This window comes from Pelodiscus sinensis, chromosome 7 (genome assembly GCF_052426305.1).
Source record: "Pelodiscus sinensis isolate ZL-2025 chromosome 7, ASM5242630v1, whole genome shotgun sequence".
Taxonomy (NCBI): domain Eukaryota; kingdom Metazoa; phylum Chordata; order Testudines; family Trionychidae; genus Pelodiscus; species Pelodiscus sinensis.
This window is the reverse complement of record NC_143058.1, coordinates 11,513,482-11,535,304: the sequence shown is the minus strand read 5'-3', so window position 1 is coordinate 11,535,304 and position 21,823 is coordinate 11,513,482. Positions and strand designations below refer to the sequence as shown.

General features: G+C 41.1%; 1 protein-coding gene across 3 annotated transcripts in view; it reads left to right on the top strand.

Moving 5' to 3' along the window:
• The window catches only part of MYLK (myosin light chain kinase), a 332,061-nt gene that overhangs the window by 257,005 nt on the left and 53,233 nt on the right, over positions 1 to 21,823 (top strand). For all 3 annotated transcript variants that reach the window (XM_006137678.5, XM_075933132.2, XM_006137677.5), the window contains 3 exons: positions 3,008 to 3,058; positions 4,176 to 4,303; positions 7,303 to 7,456. In XM_006137678.5, coding sequence (XP_006137740.3) covers positions 3,008 to 3,058; positions 4,176 to 4,303; positions 7,303 to 7,456 — 333 coding nt within the window. The remainder of the gene's footprint in view (positions 1 to 3,007; positions 3,059 to 4,175; positions 4,304 to 7,302; positions 7,457 to 21,823) is intronic.

Below are 21,823 nucleotides of genomic sequence, written 5' to 3'. Positions count from 1 at the left end.
TAAATCAGTGTAGTTCAGCATGTGTGTATGGTACTACACAGGAATGGAGTTGTGCTCAAATAACAGGGCATAATCTTATCCTCCAGAAGTCACTTGTAAAACTTGTGTTGATTTCAGTGAGGGAGAATTAAACCCCATTTTCCAGGTTTATAATATAAATAGAAGGCCAGATTCCACAACCATTAATGACTAGTGTCTACTCACATAAGTAGGTGACCTCGATGTCAGTGAGACTGCTCATGGGAACAGAAGCTGTTCAACATGGGTAGGCACTGCAGAGCCAGGCCTAGTGGCAAACATAATCGGAGATACATATGATCCTCAGCTCTTTGTGTTTTATTCATTCAGATTTGGGCTGGAGGGTATTTATCTGACATAGGTAAATGGCCATTGTCATAATCAGGAGTGCTGACCAGCACCTGGTGACTAAAGGTTAACTAATGCCACTGTCTCCAAAAACGGACTTCTTACATTGTGTAAGTAGGGCAAAGCTTAGCTGGTCCATCAGGTTTTATTATTTTCCATGTTTGGGAATTTGGAACTAATGTCTGAGCTGTTAATTGTGTTTTCTCTCTTTTGTAACTAAAGTTTTAGCCTGGTGCGGGGGGGGGTCCCCCTGAGTACCTAGATGTCAAGGCTGTTCCCCACTCTGGGATGACAAATGCAGAAGTAGGGGCCCACAAGAGCACCCCAAAACCTTGTCTCTACAGGCTTTGGTACAAAAACTTCCCCCCAAAATCCTAATACCCAGACTTTGGGGAATCTGCTGCCACCACCCAAGTAATTCCACGGGAAAAAAAATCAGGGAAGAAATCACTTGGGAAATTTCCTCCCTAAGGTAAAACTTTCCCCTGCCCCAACCTCCATTTTACTTGGAGTTGGAGAAACCAGGGAGGATTCACAGATAGACCCTTCCAGGACACAAAAATCACCCAGTACCTGTTAATTAGAAAAAAGAAACAAACTTTTATTATCAAAACAAAACTACAGTTGCAAGCATAGTAAAGTGGCTAGAATGGAAAGAGCCACCAATTGATCTAGGTACTCAGGGGGATCCCCTGGGCTAACAGTTTTAGTTACAAAAGAGAGAAAACACCATTACCAGCTCAGACATTAGTTCCAAATTCCCAAACAAGGAAAACAATAAATCCTGACGGACTATCTAAACTTTGCCCTACTTACACACTGTAAGAAGTCTGTTCTTGGAGAGAGACGGGCCTCCCATCTTCCGTCTTGGAAGCTCAAACAAAGAAATAGAGAGAGAAATTCCTGTTTTCCAGTTTGAAATCCCTATCTGTATTGTTATTGGCTGACCACCGGATACCTGGCTAGGTACAGGAGGAATTAGTTAACCCTTTAGTCACCAGGTGCTGGTCAGTACTCGTGGTTATGACCATCATCCTCAGAACACTGAGACTATGCAAAACCCAGATGTGCGAAAGCTGATGAACCAAAAAGGTGATACGCCTCTTTAAGGAGTTGTGGGTATTTTTAAAAGTGTCTGTCTAAAGTCTGAGTTACAAAGGGAGGGGGTGACTGAATATCTTTTATTAGACCAAGTTCTGCTGGTGAGACAGACAAGCTTTAATAGACCTTTTCTTCAGGTCCTCCTTCAGAGCTCCATGCCTCTCTAATATACTGAGAGCAACATAGCTACAGCAACACTGTATATGTCTATGGTAAAACAGGAATGGGTCATGCAAGAAGGTATAATAAAATGGGAAATGATCTGGTGGTTCAGTTACGTTAGGATAAACACACCAAAGATCGATACCAAAGTAAATTGATAACCAGATAAATTGGACTGAGAGTCTTTAAGGAACAGGGCTTCTTAAGGGATATCCTATATTTCCTATTCTGTGACTCAGCTGTATTATGAAAATAGACGTCTGTGTATCACAATACATCTGGTCTCAGCCAAAACCAATACATGGAGTGAATATGAAAACTAAGCATAATGATTTTGGAGGAATGGTTAAACTTTTTTATTAACAGAAAGTAATTTTGATCAAATTTATTGTCCAAACTTTGTAAGATAGTCCAAAAAAAGAAGAGAAAAAGCACTGATGCTATAAACTAAATTATAAATTTCTTTCTTCTGAAACAATCTAAAGTGATACGTGGGAGCTGCCATCTCTGCTGATACCAGGGATTCAACTGGGGAACACCTAAGACTATAACATAAGAACATAGAAACTGAGTTTCTACCATTTGAGCTAAAAAAAACCCCAAAAAACCAAAAACCCAAGCTCTGTGTTTAGCAGCTGTAGTTGATGCCTATCTTGCTTGGACTAGGTACAGAAGGGACATGTAACACAGAGTGAGCAATGGGTTACATTAGTAACATGGACAAGAGCTGTAAACACTGTACTTACTTTGCTGTCTGCATTACTGTTTTCAGAGCTCAGAACAATAAAACTACTGCAGTTCTAATTAAATGCTTCACAGCGTCAAAAAAAGAGAGGCTTTTTCCTGTATATAGATTGAGGCCACTTCTTGCTGATACAAAATGTTCAGTGTCTGTTTTAAGGGGAAGATATACTTGTGAGTGAGAGGGAGAGCAAGTTTTTACAGTTTGATCTCCTATTGCACAACCCAACACGTTTCTCATAAATAATGGGCCAAATGTTTCAATCATAGGTTTGTCTGCTGTGCATCTAAACAGTTGTGGTCAAATATTTGAAAATATGGAGAAACTCAGATTTCTACTGAAGTCAATGAGAGCTGCAGCCCCTGTGTTGTACACACAAGGATTTAGGAACCTAAATTTAGGCTCCCAAGTTTAAAATGCCAGTCCACATTTTTAACAATGGTGAGACTCCAAGCATCTTGGAAAATGGCAGACGCCCTGATGGTGCTTTCTAGAAACAAAACAAGTGTAATGTAGGTTTTGTGCTGCTGGAGTGAGCTCAATAACAGTGCTGCCAGAAATGTGGCTATTTGTATAACTAAGTCTGTACCTCCCAAAACTCACCTGGTAGTTAATTTTTCATTTATTTTTTACAAGGTGAAGCAACAGTGAAAAAGAAACCAGCTCCCAAGACCCCCCCAAAGGCAGGTAAGTGGCTGCATTTTGTTGTTATAAGTGCAAGCAGTAAAGCAACAGGATTTCCAAAGAAAGGCCACTCTTACCTTGAAACAGTTCTTTGCCTGCTATATGTTATGATTAAATGGTAGGTGTAATGTTGTGGGCGGGAGGAGAATTTCAAAATCACTATGTTCCCTTTGTCTAGTAGCTCCACCCAAACTTAAGGTTGCTCAATAATTTCTGTTAAAGGATCCAGTATTCAATATTTTATAACTAGGGCAGGCATTAGCCATTGAAGCCATTTGCTATGTTTCAGGCTATATATTTTTCAAAAATTTCATCCAAAACAGGTCAGCAAGGAGTGGCTGTGCACCAGAACTGAGAGCAGGAAGATCATCTCACCTGTGCTCTCAGTGCTGGGCTGGCTAGCACCCAGGTAGCGAAGAGGCAAAAAAGCAAGCATTTGAATTCAAAAGTCCACTTGAATTCAGAAGTGAGGAATGGGCAGAGAGGAAGAATGGGGTTGTAGGAGCTAGAGGTCAGGGGGGATAGGACCAGTGGGGAAAAGATATGCAGGAGATGGAACACGGTGCCAGAAAGGTCCTTAACTACTAAAGTTCCTGCCTCCCTAAAATATGGAATTGAGCCAAGAATCATCAAATTTTTACATTCCTCTGCTATCAGCAGAAAACTCACTGGCAAAGCATGTCTTATTTCCTTCTAGTCTAGTGGCTGGTTCACAAGAGATAATGATGTACTACTGCTTCCAGTACTCCTTTAGCTTATGCACTTTAAGGCCAGAAGGGACCATCATAATAATCTAGTCTGACCACCTGCACATTGCAGCCAAGGTACCTTGCCCATCCACTCCACTCTGTAACAGATCCCATAAACTCTGGTTGAGTTATTCGAGTCATGAAATTATGATTTAAAGATATCAGGTTACAGAGAATCCACCATTTCTTGTAGTTCAAACCAGCAAGTGACCTGTGCCCCCTTAGTACAGAGGATGGCAACCACATACACACCCAGGGTCTCTGCTAAAATGACCTGGGGAAAAAATCCTTCCTAATCCCAAATATGCACTTTTTCAGCTCTTCAGGAAAATAAAAAATATCATTTTCTAATGAAATGGGTTTTTTTTTAGTTCTTCCCCCTCAGATCCTTCAGTTCCCAGAAGACAGAAAAATCCGAGCTGGTGAATCAGTGGAACTGTTTTGCAAAGTGGTAGGAACACCGCCACTATCTTGCACTTGGATGAAATTCCGAAAGCAGGTAGAGTATCTTTTGATATGTTTTAACATGGAATGATGATTAATTTGAGAAATGCCTGAGACAGTGTCTAACTAAAAAGATACGTTATCTGAAAGAAGTTTGAGTGAAACCTTTCAAACCTGCCCTTGATATAACACATCCCATTTCTTCACCAGTGCTTCATGTTTTCAGCTTTGCAGATGGAACCAAATGCCATTAGAGAAAAATGCTCTTTAGTAAAGAGCGTCTTACAACAAAAATATATCCACACTAAGCATGTTTGTGGACTATGACTATTCCCACAATTTGTTGCTGTACAATTACTTCCCCTTTAATTAATTGGTTTCACTGGGACTTGAGCATATACTTAAGTTCCTGAAGAGGGAAAACTTTCCTGAATCAGGGATTTAGTGAATAAGTTTGGACACGTTAAACTCAGCAGCTCACTATGATCTTAAGCAAGCAGAAGCTGAAGTAACTTATTGGGGAGAAGGAAAGATAAATATCAGCTGGAGTGGCTACTATTTATTTTATTATGAAATTGCTCCATGCTCTACAGTACACCAATATAAATAGTCCCTGCTACATGGAATCTTAGAATCTAGATCTGAGTTTTGTCAAGTTGTTTGCTGAACAGTTCATCAGAGGAGTTAAGAGCTCTATATTAATTGCACAGTCTATTGCAAATTCTACCTTCTAAAACAGCGTAAACCAGTAACCCTTTATTCTCAAGTACCCCTTTCTTATATAATGGGAACGGGAGCTAGTAGCATCCAAATAATTTTCTCTCTACCATTTGTTATCTTATATGCCTCTGTGTTATCTCCACTGAGACTTTTCTTTTCCAATCTGCACAGTTCTAAACTTGTTTAAATTTCTACAACATAGAGGCTGATTTAGTATCAAGTAGACCATTAATATCATCATTATTTTTCTTGTAGTTGCCTCAAAGAGATTGTGTCCTCAAAGAAAACCTGTCCCACATTTCAAGACAAGTCTAAGTGCTTAAGTGAATATTGCTAGGTGTATAGCTTATTATAACAATTTAAAACTCACTGAACTCCTCCTCCCCCAGCCTTTTTTCCAACCCTTTCCTCCCTATGACTGCAGAGAAATTAACTAACCACTTCACTTGAATGGTCCCTTGAAATATGTATTAAAATTACTTATGCTAAACAATCTGTCCACCCTTGTATTTAGCTGTCACACTCTGTGTACATTTCCCAGACCTGAAGAAGAGCTGCCTCAGCTTGACACTTCTCTCTTTCTTGAACAGAAATTGATCCAACAAAAGATATTATCTCATCCCCTTGTCTCCCGAATTCTCCTTTAAGCAAGCAAGGAGAATCCTGAAATCCTGTTCTTGCTGAGTATCCCTGATGTATGGTGCAGTGACTAGAACTGGGGAAAGGGATGGAGAATTGTCCATATGACTATTTTGTTGGTGGCATGTTGTGTTCTCATAGAGCACTGAAACAGTCAAATACAATTTGAGAGTCACGCTACCTACTTACAAGCCCAGTGGAACCTCAGCAAATTACAGTTAAGTGTCTTGTGTGTGCCTGGCTGCACTCTAGTGAATGGAGTCTCTGGGGTTGGATTTTAATGAGTGCACAGCTTTGGCTAATTGGGAGAAGCTGTAATCATAAGCTCTGTCTACACTACAGCAGCACAACAGCAGCTATGCAGGAAGGTTTTTTTTTCCCTCCCATCATTGTAGCTAATCTGCCTTTCTAAGAGGTGGTAACCAAGTTGCTGGAAGAAAAACACCTTGAATGGAGCCTAAAGTGTGTTTCTACTTAATCCCAAAATACTTACTCCTATTGCTAGCATTGCAGAAGCCACTATCAAATTAACTTCAGTGGGCTTATGCCAAAGTGAGCTTTACAGCTAAACTAAGGGGAGAGGACTGTTCTGCTCTCATGATTTCTTGTTCTGTAAATATATCTGACAAGAGGAGTTAAACTAAATAGCCTTCATTTTTAATGAAAAGCAGAGTCTAAATTGAAAAATCTCATATCTAGCAGGAAATGGTGGGAGGAGGAAGGGCACCGATATTATTATGCTGTGTACATCACAATAAGAACACAGTGTACTACTTTAATAGTTACAATGTACCATCGTTTTTTAAAATTCTCTTTAATTTCTGTATGCAAATGAAAATTGATGTATTTTGACATTTATGTTGAAGTTCTTTTCTTGGTGTAGTTGAAAGGCAGTAGTTATATTTACGAGCACTTAACATGTTTGTGGAGTTAAGCTGTGAACTTTTGGTTTCTTTGAAACTTTCTTAAAATCCCTAATTAAAATGATTTATTTTTTCTGTTTAGTTTGGGAACTTTAAGAATTTGAAGGCAAATGCATCAGAAGAATCAAAATGGAAAGCGATAGGCTTTCTTTCTTTCTTTCTTTCTTTCTTTCTTTCTTTCTTTCTTTCTTTCTTTCTTTCTTTCTTTCTTTCAAACTATTATGATATGATATGATAATTTGTATGGCCACTATGATATGGACATATGAAGACTAGAATAAGATTCTATCATGGATTATCTGGGTCAGAATTTGAAGTTGGGTCTCAAGAAGAGAATGGCAGATGAATCAGTGGTTCATAGGACCAAATTTTGGTTTTCATGAAGTTGATGGTAAAATTCCTATTGACGTCAATTTAACAAGTTTGGCCTTTTGCCACTAGACACAATTTTCCAGCTACATTCCCTGATCCTGCAAAGGGATTTTAGCTGGTGGACCTTACACCCAAACAACCTAAGTAAGTCAAAGGGACTGTGTGCAAGTGTGAAGATCTGCATTAATGGATTACTTAACAGGATTGGGGCCATTGAACTACTGGTCTGTGTCTTTTGACCCTTTGGGTCAACTTAACTCTTTGCTAGCTATTTTTACTCAGTGCAGCAATAGAATTATCTACATTGCTTTCCTAACGCTGTAATTGTGGGCTATCTGATTGAGAGTTTGGGAGCCTCTCTTTTGAAAGCTTTTTAACTATTTTTTGTTTATTTTGACAGATTCAAGAAAATGAAAACATCAAAATCGAGAATGCTGAAAATAGTAGTAAGCTAACTATATCCTCAACAAAGCAGGAACATTGTGGATGTTACACTTTAGTGGTAGAAAACAAAGTGGGCACTAGACAAGCACAAGTCAACCTCACCGTTGTTGGTAAGTACAGAAAAATATTTAATCGTATTATCAAACACCTGTCCAGTGCTCTGGATGTCACACAAAAATTGGGTGAAACAGCAGTGTGTACATTAAAGAGACTGCAAAAGCAAACAGGTCCATTAACAAATTAAATTGGTAGGCCATATCCTGAACAGGTAAAAATCAACAGAGCTCCCTTGAAGTAATGGAGCTATTCTAATTTACACCAACTAGTGATCTGCCTGTTATTGTGATAACATATTATATTTTAAGATTATTGTAATGAGATATGGAGAGGCAAAATAACCCTTCTGCTTATATTTATTTGTTTATGTGTGGACATAAGTCCATTTCTATCTTTTTCATTAATCTTTTGTAGGGAGCAAATGGTTACTAGGATATTCATTTGGGAAAGCCAGTTTTGGAAGTGTTGGGGAGGTTTGTCCTGTATTGAAGATTACAACTTGGAAAATGTCCTGGTGTGCAGTTACTTTATATTGCTGGGCTGCACAAGTTTTCTATAAACAAGTGTATGGAAAGTTGAGCGAGAACTATGTGTTTGATGCTTTGAAAGCTGGCTTCTGCTCTGAATAGTGACTCTGTCAAATGGCATCGTATGGCTTCAGACTTACTACCTCTCGAGAGCTCCAGAGCAAATTTAGTCAGTTTATTAGTAAAATAAGATGTGTATTCAAATTGCCAGTCCGATTCCTTCTACTTTGTGCAGTGTCACTTTGAAAGTGCTGCTGGCCAAATTCCACCCTAGTTACCCATTGTCCGTAATGGGTTACGCAGGTGTGTCTGAGGCCAGAATTTGTCCATGCTGTTGGAATTTACTTAATTTGTCTGTTGCTGACATTTGCCAGAATAGAATCCTAGTCAGTGTCTCATAATTGTAGTCCTAAAAGAAGTAACAAGTATTAGGCAACTAATACTGTCTCTAAAGAAATGCAGGTATGAGGCTAGGGATGAAATCCTGGCTCCACTGAAGTGAATGACAAAATACCCATTGATTTTCAGTGAAGCCAGGATTTCATCCCAGGGATCTATTGAAGAGTGAACACTCTGCAGTTTTAATGCTGGTGTATGTATTGCACATACAGGCTTCTTGGCCATTTAAGTACATGGTTGTTTCTGTTGTCTAAACCAGATAGTTGATTTTATTTAAAAGACAATTGGACAGACAAGTACAACTATGAAGTAAAGTTCAGCAATATTTCAGATTCCATTTCCTGTTACTCTGTGTAATTCATATAGTTATTATGTAAGTAGCAATATGTTGGTTTGAAAATGAGTAGTCACCGACAATTTTGAACTCTAAATCTTATAAAGCGACATACCAGTCTCTTCCTCTATAATGCCAATGGCAAGAAACGTGCTGGGAGGGGGGGGGGGGGGTTAATAGGGCTCCCAGAGATGCTTTGGGAGAGCTGGATGAAGAATTCCTACTACATGCCATGCGTTCTCACTGATGACACCCAGATAAAATTACTATTGCAAATTTGCCAAGTGCTTCAATTAGATTTCTAGCTAACTTAAGAACTATAATGGGCATGTTGGATGTCAAAAATGTTTTACCATCAGGATTACTACTTGCATGAAGAAAATGCCTTGCTAGCTGTAGTTTTGGGGGGCTGGATTCCTGCCAGCCCTGCAAAGGTATCCTTACTATAGGCAGGTATAGGCACGAAGAGTTTCTTCTGCTTGGTAGTTTCTTCTGCTTGGGCCCAAGGGGAAGTATCCCATTGTCGAGTGCAATTGCTGCCCCCTTCTGGTACCTTTATGGACACCTGCTGTCTAAAAGAGAGTGGGGAGATCCTGACTTCTTTCCCTTCTTTCCAGGCACCTGGAGAAATGCTTGCTGAGAGAGCTAGAATTATTCTTTGGGGCTCCAATCCCAGCACATCCATATTCTGCACTGCCTCCGGTGTGGAGGGCAGAATTTTGCCCCTCTCCTCATGAGGATTTATAAAGTGGCTATAAATATGTCTAGCGAAAGATATCAGTTTTGTTTCTCTTATGGCTTGTCTACGCTACAGAGAAACTTGACCCTCCGGTGGTTGATCTTCTAGAGTTCGATTTAGCCAGTCTAGTGTACATCGCCAAATGGAAATCTGAGGGCAGCTCCATTCTGTGAGGAATAAGGAAAGCTGATGGGAGCATGTGCTCCCGTCGGCCTCAAGCAGTGTTGGTGCTGCAGTGACTCGGCTTAAGGTAAGCCGACTCCAGCTACGCATTTTGTATTACTGTAATATTGTTCTAAATTTATGGACTGCTGAGCATTCATGAACATAGTAAAAACAACAACCAAAAACTGTGCATAATATATTACACCCCAATGGGGAAGGGGAAGTTTTGGTCTACATACCATTCCAGAAGTGCCATGGAATCATTAAAGATATCCAAGACCTTGTTCTTAAGCCCTCTCATTGAAAAGCCCTGTATGCAATCTCCAATGTTGGTTTATCTGCTACAGGAGGACAAAGTACTGAGTTGACTCTGCCAAGATTCAAAGCAGAGCTGGTTTTTCTGTGATTCAATCCATGACTCCAGGGAGTCAAACCTGTATTTTAGCCCACAGTCCATAGCTGGATATATGAGCAGTACATGTTTTTTATAAATAGCAATGGATTTTTTTCATTAACATCTGGATACAATTAAAAAAAATCTCCCCATTCTTCCTTTGACGAATCTGGCTCCTAAACTCATATCCTGCACTGCTGAAACTGTCAGACTCAGACTTCAGCTGTGAGTATAACTGAACCAAGTAAGGTCTGACATTTAAGGAGTTTGAGTAGTCAAAGATTGTTTGCTTCATTCTTGGCAATGGAAAAAGCAACTCTGGAAAAAGTCCCAATTTTAAATTATTCTAAGGGGTTTATTATTCCCTTGTGATTTTAATAAAGATCCATGAATTAAACTTTCATCAAAGAACTCCAGCCTGAAACCCCACACAGGTTTCCAGGTTTCTGGGCAAATTAGGGAGACTCCTTGTGCTGGGTGATTAGTGCGCAGGACAGAAGTCAGGAAGAGCATGAGCTTGACACTGAATCTGTGGGTAACTTGTTGCTCTGCAAATAATAATAATAATACTGTGAAACTTGTCCAGGAAGTTAAACCTAGTTAAGCAACCTCTTATCTTAAGAGGTTGCCCCAAACTACCCACAATACTGTTCTGAATCATCTATTTTAAAAGACCATGTTCATTAAGTGACCAATTTGTTTGTCCCTTCAATAGTTGCTTTGCCCTAATGTGATTTGGTACCAAATCCATGACTGTCCTGGGACTCAGCTAGTGATTTACAACCAACTCTTAGTGTCAAATTTTAGTAGCCTTATGTTGCCAAGTTTCATTAAAAGTGTTGGTGGTGGGATGAATATAAGGTTGAATTACTGAGGTCAAAGGTAGTCCTCAATGCCATAACTTAGGTGCCTCCTATAGTATCTAGCCAGGAACATTCATCCCTATCAGCAGTACTTTATTTTTTAAATAAAAAAAATCTGCCTGTGCTTCAGAGAGATATTTATTGGTAAGTAGATAGGTTAATGCAGACAATGTGTGAGATTTTCAAAAGCACCCAAGTGATTAGAAGCCTAACTTCATAAGACATTGGCTCCTAAGGGCCTAACTAACTTCAAAATAGGACTTCGGCTTCAGTGCTTGTGAAAACAAGTATGTACAAGTTTAAAGTTGGTAATTGTGATAGAGAGGAAAGAATGATGCCATAGTTAAAGAATAGGACTGGGACTCAGAAGATCTGGCTGTTACTGGTTGTTCCACAAGCTACCTGTTGTAAGGTGACAAGTCACACCTGGGCAAGGCTTTAGGCCAGGAATACAAGCCTCACAACAATTCGGGTGGCTTGCCACTCTCTCCGGCCTGATAGAAGCAGTGTACTCCCCAACCCTTAACCTGCTGTGGTCCTGCTCTTGCTCTGGCTTTGCTGCATCTCTGCTCCTGAGCCTTGGCTCTGGCCAGTAGGCCTGACTACCATTGTTCCAATGACTGTTGCCATCACAGTTTCTGTCATTGGGTAACACTGGGCAAATCACTTAACTTCTGTTTGCCTCAGGTTCCTATTTTATAGGGGAATTGAAGTTAATTCACTGTTTGTGTAGTGCCTTAAGTGTCATGGACATTAGTCCAGATTATTATTGTATAAATTTAATAATGCACTTACTTGGGGATTGATTCTAATAAGTCAAAGCATGGTGTTTGTACAACTATAACTCGATTGGGCACCCTTGGTGTTATTCCATATTCACAATAGTGTGGGCTACTCAGCATGGTGATATCATAGAAAGATTAAATGCAACAGTCGCTTGGGCTCTAGAAATGTCTACGCATAGGAATTTGGTGCAGTATTATTATACAGTGACTGTTCTGCAAAGAAGTGGTATGGAGTTTTTTAATTCACTGTTATACTAAGCTGTGCATGTGATTTACTTGCACAGTGCTGAACAATCATAGAATCATAGAATTGGAAGGAACCTTGAGAGGTCATCAAGAGACCCTGGAGGACTGAATACCAGAAGAGAGACTGATGGATGTCTTTATGGCTCCTAACCATAGAGATGTTGGAGGACTGACGCCGGGGAGGTGGCAGTGTCTGTATTGGGATCCTTATCCTGCCCACTGTGTTCTGAACCATAGAATTCCTGGAGGATTTACCCCCTAGTAGGGGCCACTCTGGACTCTCTTTCTCCCTCGTCTGCTCCCAACTGCATGGAGCTGGTTACAGCCCTGGTTTTCTATAAGGGTTTCTGTTTCTCTTAAAAACAACAACCACCCAAACTCCAGTCCTCTGCAATGGTGCACCAAATACCTGTGTGCATTAAGTAGCTGTTTGTATGTATAACATTATTACACTAAGTATTGTCTGCTCTTCCACTTGATGTAATTATTCTGTGCTTGGATGGGGATGGCAATGTTATTTTCTCCAAGGAAATTGGTATTTCCATTCCTTGGAGTTCTAAGTTAGCTGCAGAATTTCTAAGCAAAAATTGCAAAATGTATTTTAGCTTCTGGGAGAGATCTGAGTTCTCTCAGGTGAGGACTTAAAAATATATGTCCAGTTTGACTGTAGCAAGCTCCAGAATCTTTTCTTCCATCAATGGATAGTTCATGATTCAGCAAGATACCAAAGCTATGCCTAACTTTCAGCACGTGAATGGCCCCATCAGCTTCAATGACTACTAACTTGCTTAAAGTCTAGCATATGTGTTTGTATCTTGTTGCCATAAGGTTTGAAAAATACTCTTGAGAACATATTTCCTATTATATGTATATTGGTTCTTTGCCCTATAAGCGAAGGAAATGATGTAGTTAAAAGATGTGTCTGAGAATGGGTATATCTGAATTCTCCTAGTTCCGCCACAGACTTCCAGTGTGTCCTTGAGCAAGATCATTTTACTTTTATGCGTCTGAGTTTCCTGGTCTGTAAAGTTGGAATGATATATCTAGGCTCCTCACTGGGGTGTTGTGTGGCTTCATTGTACTTTGAGATCCTCAGAAGAGAATGCAAGTATTTAACAATACAGTTTAGTTTAATTATTATGTATGAAACAGAGAGGTTTCCAGAGGTTTGAATTGGAAGAGTGGTAAGGGACAAGTTTTCAGAGAGGCTGGAGCAAATCCTTTGAAGATTTTAAAAAAGGAAGAAGGCAAATTCCAAACTTTGCCCTCAGCTCTGAGCCACCTAAGCTAATTGGGAGGTGCATGCATAGCTAACAGCAGGATTTGCAATTTGGCATTTGGGAAGGATGTTTTATGAGAAGAAAAGTTATGCTCACTGTAGAGCACCTCAACTTCTCTTATATTGGTTTTTAATTTTTTTTAGTTAAAGGTTAGTTTTTTCCAATCTAATGTTATGCTAAACCTGCGGTAAATTAACATCCATAAAGGATACTACCTTCAAATTATAGCACTTATCTCTCTTGCAAAGTAAGTTTCCGGGCACAGTTTTCCAAGGAAAGAAGGGAGATTTGCCATGACCCCAAAGTCCTGTCAACAGTAACATAGAGTTCAGTTATGACCTTTTATGGTTTCGATTTTCTCCCACTGCTGAATTTCAAAAGAAGGCTTTGCCAGTGCTGTCGGCATGGATATTGTCCAACTGGCTTTAGCAGTATATTAAATACCTTTTCTGGCTAAACAGCCTGTAGAGTGGAATTAAATTGTTGCTTTCTGTCTGCTCTTTATCTGGCAGACAATTATTGTACTAGCTAATAATAGTGTTGTATAGTAATATGATAACTGGATTTAGAAAGAAACCAAATCAATTTTGAGATCAGATAAAGGAAGCCACCTCACAAACATCATTCCAATGTTGTCTGTCTTTGAAAAATAATAATATGCTTTTATTTCAAGGTCTGCAGGTATAATCTCTGTTTTTAGGGGCTGAGCACTGCAACAGGATTGCTGTGTAAAAACCCCCTAAAGCCCTATAAGCGCCTAGTGCACAGTGAAACATACCTACTTGTTTTGGTTTAGTGTGACCTTTGGATCAAGTAGCAGAAAAATTTCCATTTTCTGCTCTAGACATTAGAAAATGATATGTTGCCTTTTTTGGTCTCCTCGAATGGCATTTGCTTAGTGTGGACTCTGTGAATTTGAGCCACTTTGGGAAACCGACAAGATTGAGAGAGTGCTGAATTGTTGTGGGAATATTCTGAATAGGCTGTACTTATGCCATATGCATGGGGTCAAGACTGTGGGTCTATGGGCTTGACAAGAAGGCCAGAAAGTCTCTTTCCTCATCGGGAAGAATTGCAACTTAAATAGCACATTCAATTTCACTGAAAGGGAGACCAGAACTGTAAGTCAGACTTACACATTTAAACACCAACTGGGCTCATGCTATACTCTTCTTTGCACTGCAAGTGAAATAGTCTAACAGACTAATTAAAGATTAATCCACAGTGGGTTTCAAAACCTGGCTACCAAAATGTTTGAGAATTCAGAAGCCAGAGGAGAAGGTATTCCTGAATCCAGTTTGGAAGGAAGGGGAAACAGAAGTTAAAGATATTGTCCAAGCAGAGATTTTTATGGGTCATGTAGTGCCAAATTGTATTCTTCCATGATACATAACTACATTGCTGCAGGAGCAAAACAGAGAATAGATTGGGGCTTAGTGACATACTTCCTGTCCTGCTCCCATGTAGCCCTTCATGGAGCAGCTTATTCCCCGTTTCATGCCCAAACCGTTTCAGGACATTTCATATTTTACCAGACAGGAGACGAAAATATTGGACTGTCTGGGTCAATACTGGACACCTGGCAATCCTAATCTTTTGATATATCTTGTCTGATTTTCAAAATTGGAACAATTCTCAAAACTGTGTGAGTTTCCTGTGTGCAGTTTTATTGCAAACATTTTGGACAGGTTTAGCGCTATTATCTGTTAATGTCTACAGTTTTAAACCAATGCAAGAACAACTGGCACACTAAGCTCCAATGGGAAACCAACAAGAAATCAAATGCATATTATGCCTTTTAGCTATTTCATTTGAGTTCAGGATCATGTGCCTACCAATTAGTGTAAATGCATTTTAACTGGCTTTGGGGAAAGAAACACATTCACCATTATTTGTGTAAGCTAGTGCAGTAAAGTTTAAGTGCATGGAGAGAGGGCATTACTCAGGGGAGGTCCATTTTGAACAAATCTGTTTTCTTAGAAGTACATTCCTATGTAAGTAAATACAAACATCAGCATATTTCTGGAGACGCTTTCACTTAGTTCTGTTGCGGATTCCAGATCACAGCTCTGGCATGGGTTCAGAAAAGGAAACAGTAAAATATGGGAGGTAGTGCAAGGTCCTCAACAAGATAAGTCTCAGATTCTGTATGCTCGTGTATGTGAAGGCTTGAACATCGCATAAAAATGACGTACTGGTTTGAAGTTAGCCTGGCCAAGGGATATTAATGGTATACTAAACACTAAAATTAGAGGACAATATAGAAGAAGTATGTTTAATCTTCCCTCCCCTTCCCACAATACTAGCTTCTTCCTCTAGAAGCTGTTAATCATGCTAGGAGAGATTTCAGTATTCCTGAAGGGAATGTGTTTTGGCAAAGTGCTTTTAACCTCCAAGGCAGACCAATGAATATGGGATAATGTTTTAAATTCCCGTGGAATAAACTGTTGAGAAATAAAATAGACAAATGGAGGAAGCTTCTGCAAATTCTCTGCATAGTCAGGGCTAATTTTATGTCCCACAATCTTGCTTCTAGGGAAATTCTGCGGTAGTGCACAATGCAGAATTTTGTAGAAATTAAAGCTGTGCATTTTTGCCCCTCCCCCCGAAATGAGCTGCAGTGCTGCTAGCTGCTACTAGGGGCCACTGGACTTTGCAGAGCCCAGCTTGGATTTAGAAGAGAGTGGTAAGGAGAAGGAGCTAGGGGGTACTTGGAAGCTGCAGTTCCCAGCAGCATCTGCCCTGAGGGAAGGAGAGGGCAGTGTACAGGAAACTCTATCAAGCCTGGGACAGAGCATCAGGCTGTTTCTCCCTCTGGATCCCTGGGCTCTGGGAAGTGAGGAGGAGGAGGATGGGTTTCTGGAGAAGTGAAGGCTCTGTGGCTTGGCTCTGGGGAAGAAGTGTGGGTATGTGGGTTGGGAGTCCTCCATGGTTGGGTTCAGAGGAGAAGGGGATTGGAGGGTATTGGCTGGGGGGAAGGGACCATAAGTAGGATTAGGAGGTAGGAGGTTTAGGTGTCTGCCCCCCAACTCGGCTCTGGGAAAGGGGGAAGGTGGTAGAGAAACTGGAACTGGGTTGCCATGTGTGGTTTCTTTAACTCTCTACTCCTGGGGCAATTTTTGTGTGTGTCTGTATTATCACAGACATACTTGCTGATGTGCATTTTGAAATAAATTACTAAAATAATTGAAATTGGCATGATTATGTAATTTTATTTGACAAATAACATTTGCTGAATTTTAAAGTATCGTGCACAGAATTTTTAATTTTTGATACAGATTTTTCAATTTTTTTGGCAGAGAATTCAGTGCCAATTATGTAATTGTGAATAATATTTGTAGGGATATGTCTACACCACAAAGAAAAGTTGGGAAAAGATAAGCAAATTGCAAACCGCAATTTGTAAATCTCTTCCTGCTTTTCTTCCGAAAAAGGCTTTGACATTTGGTCCATCTACACAGGGCCAAATGTCGGGAGAAAACCCTCTTTTGGAACATCCCTTCTTCCTCGTAGAACAAGGTTTACAGGAATGCCAAAACAATGCGTCTGCTCTGCTTTTATGAAATCACTGAGTATTTAGCAGAGCTGCCTAGATAATGTCATGTAACTATACACAAAATTGTTTAGATTAAATTAGATTAGATCATCCATTTTAGGTAGCACAGGAGAGTGCATGTACAGTAGTGGACATTTGGCAGTATTTTGCTCCCTCTCTACTCATGGATTCAAAGAAGTTCTTCTTGCATCATTTTGTTTTTATTTTGGTCTTTTGATAGGAAAAATTTTCAGAAATATGAAGCTTTCTCAAGAGAATCATATTTAAGATTAGTCTAAATTTGTCTAGTGATTTGCTTCACAGTCACACCCTTTTAACAAGGAATGTTTGTCTTTTCTTCTGGCTCTTGCATATTTTGTCCTGGGTTTTCTGAACTATTTAGTTCAAGAAGACTGCAGATGTTTAAGTCTTGGTTGGAGAGGTCACTAATGTAGATATGGCCTAACGCATGAATGTTTCTGGAGATCCCTCCAGAGCCTCAACTTCACTGTGGAAGCAGGTCGAGAGCCAGTGAAGGAGTGCTCATGGCAGCATATCCCATTGAGGAGACAGACTGCCACATTCCTCACAAACTAGAACTTCTACGTTAACTTTGGTGCAAGATACTGAATTACATCCCATTCCAGAGGTGGAACACTGTGGCCAGCTACTCTCCTTGGAGGACAAGGTGAATTCTCAAGGCAAGCTAAAGGGTGGAAGAAGGCCCTGAGATCACTAAGGCTATGTCTAGACTGCAAGCCTCTTTCGAAAGAGGCTCTTTCGAAAGATACTTTCGAAAGAGCCTCTTTCGAAAGAGAGCGTCTAGACTGCACGCGGAACTTTCGAAAGAGCAAGCCGCTTTTTCGAAAGAAAGCACCCAGTGAGTCTGGATGCTCTCTTTCGAAGAAGCCCTATTTACATTCAAGAACGCCTTCTTTCGAAAGAAGCACTTTCAAAAGAAGGCGTTCTTCCTCGTGAAATGAGGTTTACCGCCGTCGAAAGAAAAGCCGCGTTCTTTCAATTTAATTTCGAAAGAACGCGGCTGCAGTCTAGACGCAGGTGAAGTTTTTTCGGAAAAAGGCTACTTTTCCCGAAAAAAAACCCTGAGTCTGGACACAGCCTTAGTTGTCCATATTTAGTCTTGTGTACATCATAGCCCCATGTCTTCATGCTACTTTGACTAGTTCTTCAAAGTGATTTCCAAGGGCTAGTCTCTTGTAGGCACAAGGACATTTTTGTGATGAAGGTGTTTATAAGAAATACATCAAGGTGTCACTAGCATATTGTTGGCAGCAGAGCCCCTGGTATGGCAGCACCTTTCCATACATTCTCAGGTAGCTTTTGAAGAGGAGAGAAGCAGGTAGATCCTTGAGGTGGTGCCATACATGGTTTGTGGTGAAAAGGAGCAGTTATCTATCACCACTCTTGGAGTTTTGTGATTGGATGCAGGTGCTCCGTAGTCCTGTATGATGTGAAGATGCTGACAGGGTGAGTGATAGGAGCATTGAAATCTGCCTTCTATTCATTGCTATAGGAGGTTTTCTAGAAGTGTGAAGAAGAAGCAAGAGGAGAAGGATGGTCTTGTAGTTAAGGCCACCGGACTGGGACTCAGGAGTCTAGATTCAAGTTTCAACTCTGCCTCAGTCTTTCTGTCTGATCCTGGACAAGTCACTTTCTCTCTCTATCTTGGTTCCCCATCTGTAGACTGGGGATAATAATAGTTCCTTTCTCACTCCCTTTGTTGATCTTATTTATTTAAATTGTAAACTCTTCAGAGTAAGGCTTGGCTGTTACTATGTGTGTGTGCTTAGCACAAGGGGATCCTGACCTCTATTGATGACTATAGGCATTATCACAATAGAAATAATAAATGATAATACATCAGTGTCTTGGAAGAAGTACCTTGGAATGGGAGATTGGACCTGTAAAGAGTCACACTGCAGATTTTTGTTTACGTGAAGGTGGTTTTACACCAGTCTAACAGTATAAAGGAATCTAAAGGGGCATGTAAATTGACTGTATGCCCTCTTTAAAGCTCCTTTATGCAACCAAAAGATCAGGCCCAGAACCTTTAACAAATAAGAAGGACAATAAGCCATTCTGGAATGTAAGGTCAAAACTGCATCCGGTGCCTGATATTTCATAGCTTAATTAGAGGTCTGTTGTCTAATGATGACGCCTAGTGGAATGGTGTTTTAAGTGTTGCCAAGAAATGAGTACACATAACCTAAATTATGAAGTTTCTTTATCTTCTTACTGGAGACTTTTGTGGTGAGTGCATCTGAAAATTATTTATTCACATTAAAAGTTATAACCCTTTACATTCCATTTTGAGGAAAACTCTTTTTATTGATGCACTTGAAATTATAAAAAGAAAAAAAGAAAAAGGTGTTGGATTAGTGAAATCAAGGAAGGAACAAAAATGATGCATATTTAATTGAGAGAAAATTGTCCATTTTTTAATGCATGATCTAGTGCATTGTTCCCCAAAGTGGCGCCCACCGGGCATTTATGTGCGCCCGCAGAAACATCTGGGCTGCCCGCCCCCCAGTGCACAGCACATGTGTGGTGCTGGCCCCGGGCGCATGGGTGGCTCCTGCTCCGGGCGCACGGCACATGCGTTCTGCCAGCCCTGGGCTCAGGGCGCGTGGGAGGTCCCTACCCCCGGAGTGCGGCATATGCGCAGTGCTGGCACAGGGTGCGTGGGTGGCCCCCACCCCCGGGCACGCGGCGCGTGCATGGCCCCATCCCTGGAAGCGCGGCGCGTGAGCGGCCCCGCCCCTGGATGCCCGGCAGCCACGAAAGGTTGGGGACCACTGATCTAGTGCATATTTTGCACTAGTGCAGAGCTGATCTAACTTGATCAAACTGTCCTTTTTCCCCTTACACTGTCTTCACTCTGCAGCACTAGGAGATGTGGTAGATCTGGCTGGGCGCTTCTTTCCAGCCACCCCACATCTCTGATGTGAGGGGAGTCGAAGCCTCTGAGATACTGGATACCCAGGTGTTTTATGGTTCCAGAATCTGAATGGAGTCCAACCCAATCTTGAGATCCCTAAGCACACTCTTTGGGTGCAAAAGCACACACTTTTGTCTGGCACCACCTTCTGAGAGCTGGAACCCACTGCCTGGCCCCCTGGGCACAGTGCTGAGCCATGCGTTCCTCCCCTTTCAAAACTCCAAGAAGTGTCTGACAGCTGAGTGAGCTGCTCCATTAGGGGAACAAACAAAGAGCAAATCATTGGGGTACTCCTGTTCTGCCTTGCACTAGAAACACTGCAGCAGACAGACTTCTGCTTTGGGGAAAGGGAGCAGAAGCTGTGCTGCTTTGACATTCCTTAGCACAGAGAGCTCAGAGCTGTTCGTAATGCTGCTCCCAGCCACTGAGGAGGTTGTGGGAGAACTTGGAGGGAATCCCAAGATACGATCATCTCTGCCTTCCCACAACACTATACCCGCAGTTCTTTGCTCTCACTGTCAATAATGGTGGCCCCAGAGTAGACCTGATCTGTTGACAGAGGGAGCAAGTGTGAACACCCTCTGATGATTTTTTTTGTCAACTTTTGGGTGTTGACATAAGTTTAGTCAACAAAACTTTGTACACTTCCTTAAACACTTCCTCTCCCAGAATGCCACCACGAAGATGTGACACTTCTGGTTCAGTTTCACTGTCCCTGGAGGAACACCATATTTGTGAAGCCCACGGTCAGACATTGTGCCCAGTGTCTAGCACAGTATTGCAGAAGCATAGGTGTGTACTTATATTAGAAGACACTAAACCATGTCCCAGCCATGTCACTTTATGGCATCCTTTGGGCTGGAATCAGAGCCCCTTGGGTATCCAGATGCCCTTTCAATATGTGGGCTGCTACATGGATCCTTTTCCCTAGGTCAGCTTTGCCCTTGTTCGGTCTTTTGGTTTACATCCCACTGCTCTCCACTTCCCCTGCCCTTCAGGGGCATAAACTGCAACTAGTTTTCCACGGCTGGAGCTCACCCATTATTCCCAGGTGTTTGCACCTGAATCAGATGATTGACTCCTAAGCACCCCACCTCTTCCAACAGTATCTGTGCTATGAGATCATGATACAGCCCGTGCCAGCCAGAGTAGAATTCACATGAATATAAAGATGTTCAAAAAGTACAGTAATTTCATGAGGCGCCTTCAAGATATCAACCAAGATTAATAAGCTGTCCAGGCAGATTCCCAGATCATCACAGGTGGGAGCCATTAAGACTACAGCCCTGCGCAATCCACAAAAATGATCCATGAATTTCAGGTGTCTACTTAAGGCTCTTTCTTTTAGCCATGAGACAACAGCAGCCGCAGAAGACACAAGACTTACAAGTATCCTTCCCTCTGGCTAGAAGGCAAAGGCAAGGCTTGTAGCATGGGGCAAACATTGTTAATACCTGTTAAGTGATTTGCCTGGGAATAGGAGTTTGGAGATTGAGTGATGATTGTAGAAATTTTCCGCATCAGAGGTGCTGATCTGAAGACCAGGAGAATCTTTCCAAAATACTGGATTTTTGAGCATTGGGCAGATTTGCATTTCTAGGTGGCTTGGCAGATCTGGTTTTCTGAAAGTGATTTTTATAATGTGCATAGCAGTGAGCAGTTATTCTTCAATAGTTTTTACCAGCCAGCAGAGACATGCATCTGTTACACATTTTCCACCTTAGTTTTTTGATTTTTGATGCACATGATACTGCTGACTTCTATCAGAAGTGACAGGGTGATTAATTAGCATCCCTTGCTAGCCCTGCAAATCTCTGATACAGCCAATCCAGTTTTTGCACAATGATGATTGTCGTTTTAATTTTTTTTATCCTTATGATACAATGCATGGTTGTGGCTGTATTGTTGCGTGTCAAGCCTACTTCTTTAATTGGAAATGTTATGTATCACTTGCGTCTCTCTTACCTCTGCAAGGATATTTGCCAAATGTAGCATCTGCACTCGGGGGGGGGGGGGGGAGCCCTTAGACAAAGGCAATTTATCTGCAAGGCTCTGACCCATATCACCTGATTTGTATAGAGATCCCTTTTGTTCTTTTCATTCCCTGACTTCCCTCTCTCCATCTTTTAGACTGTGGGCTTCTTGGGGCAGAGAGATGTCTGGAAAATGTTAGCACATCCTGAGTGCTGATGTA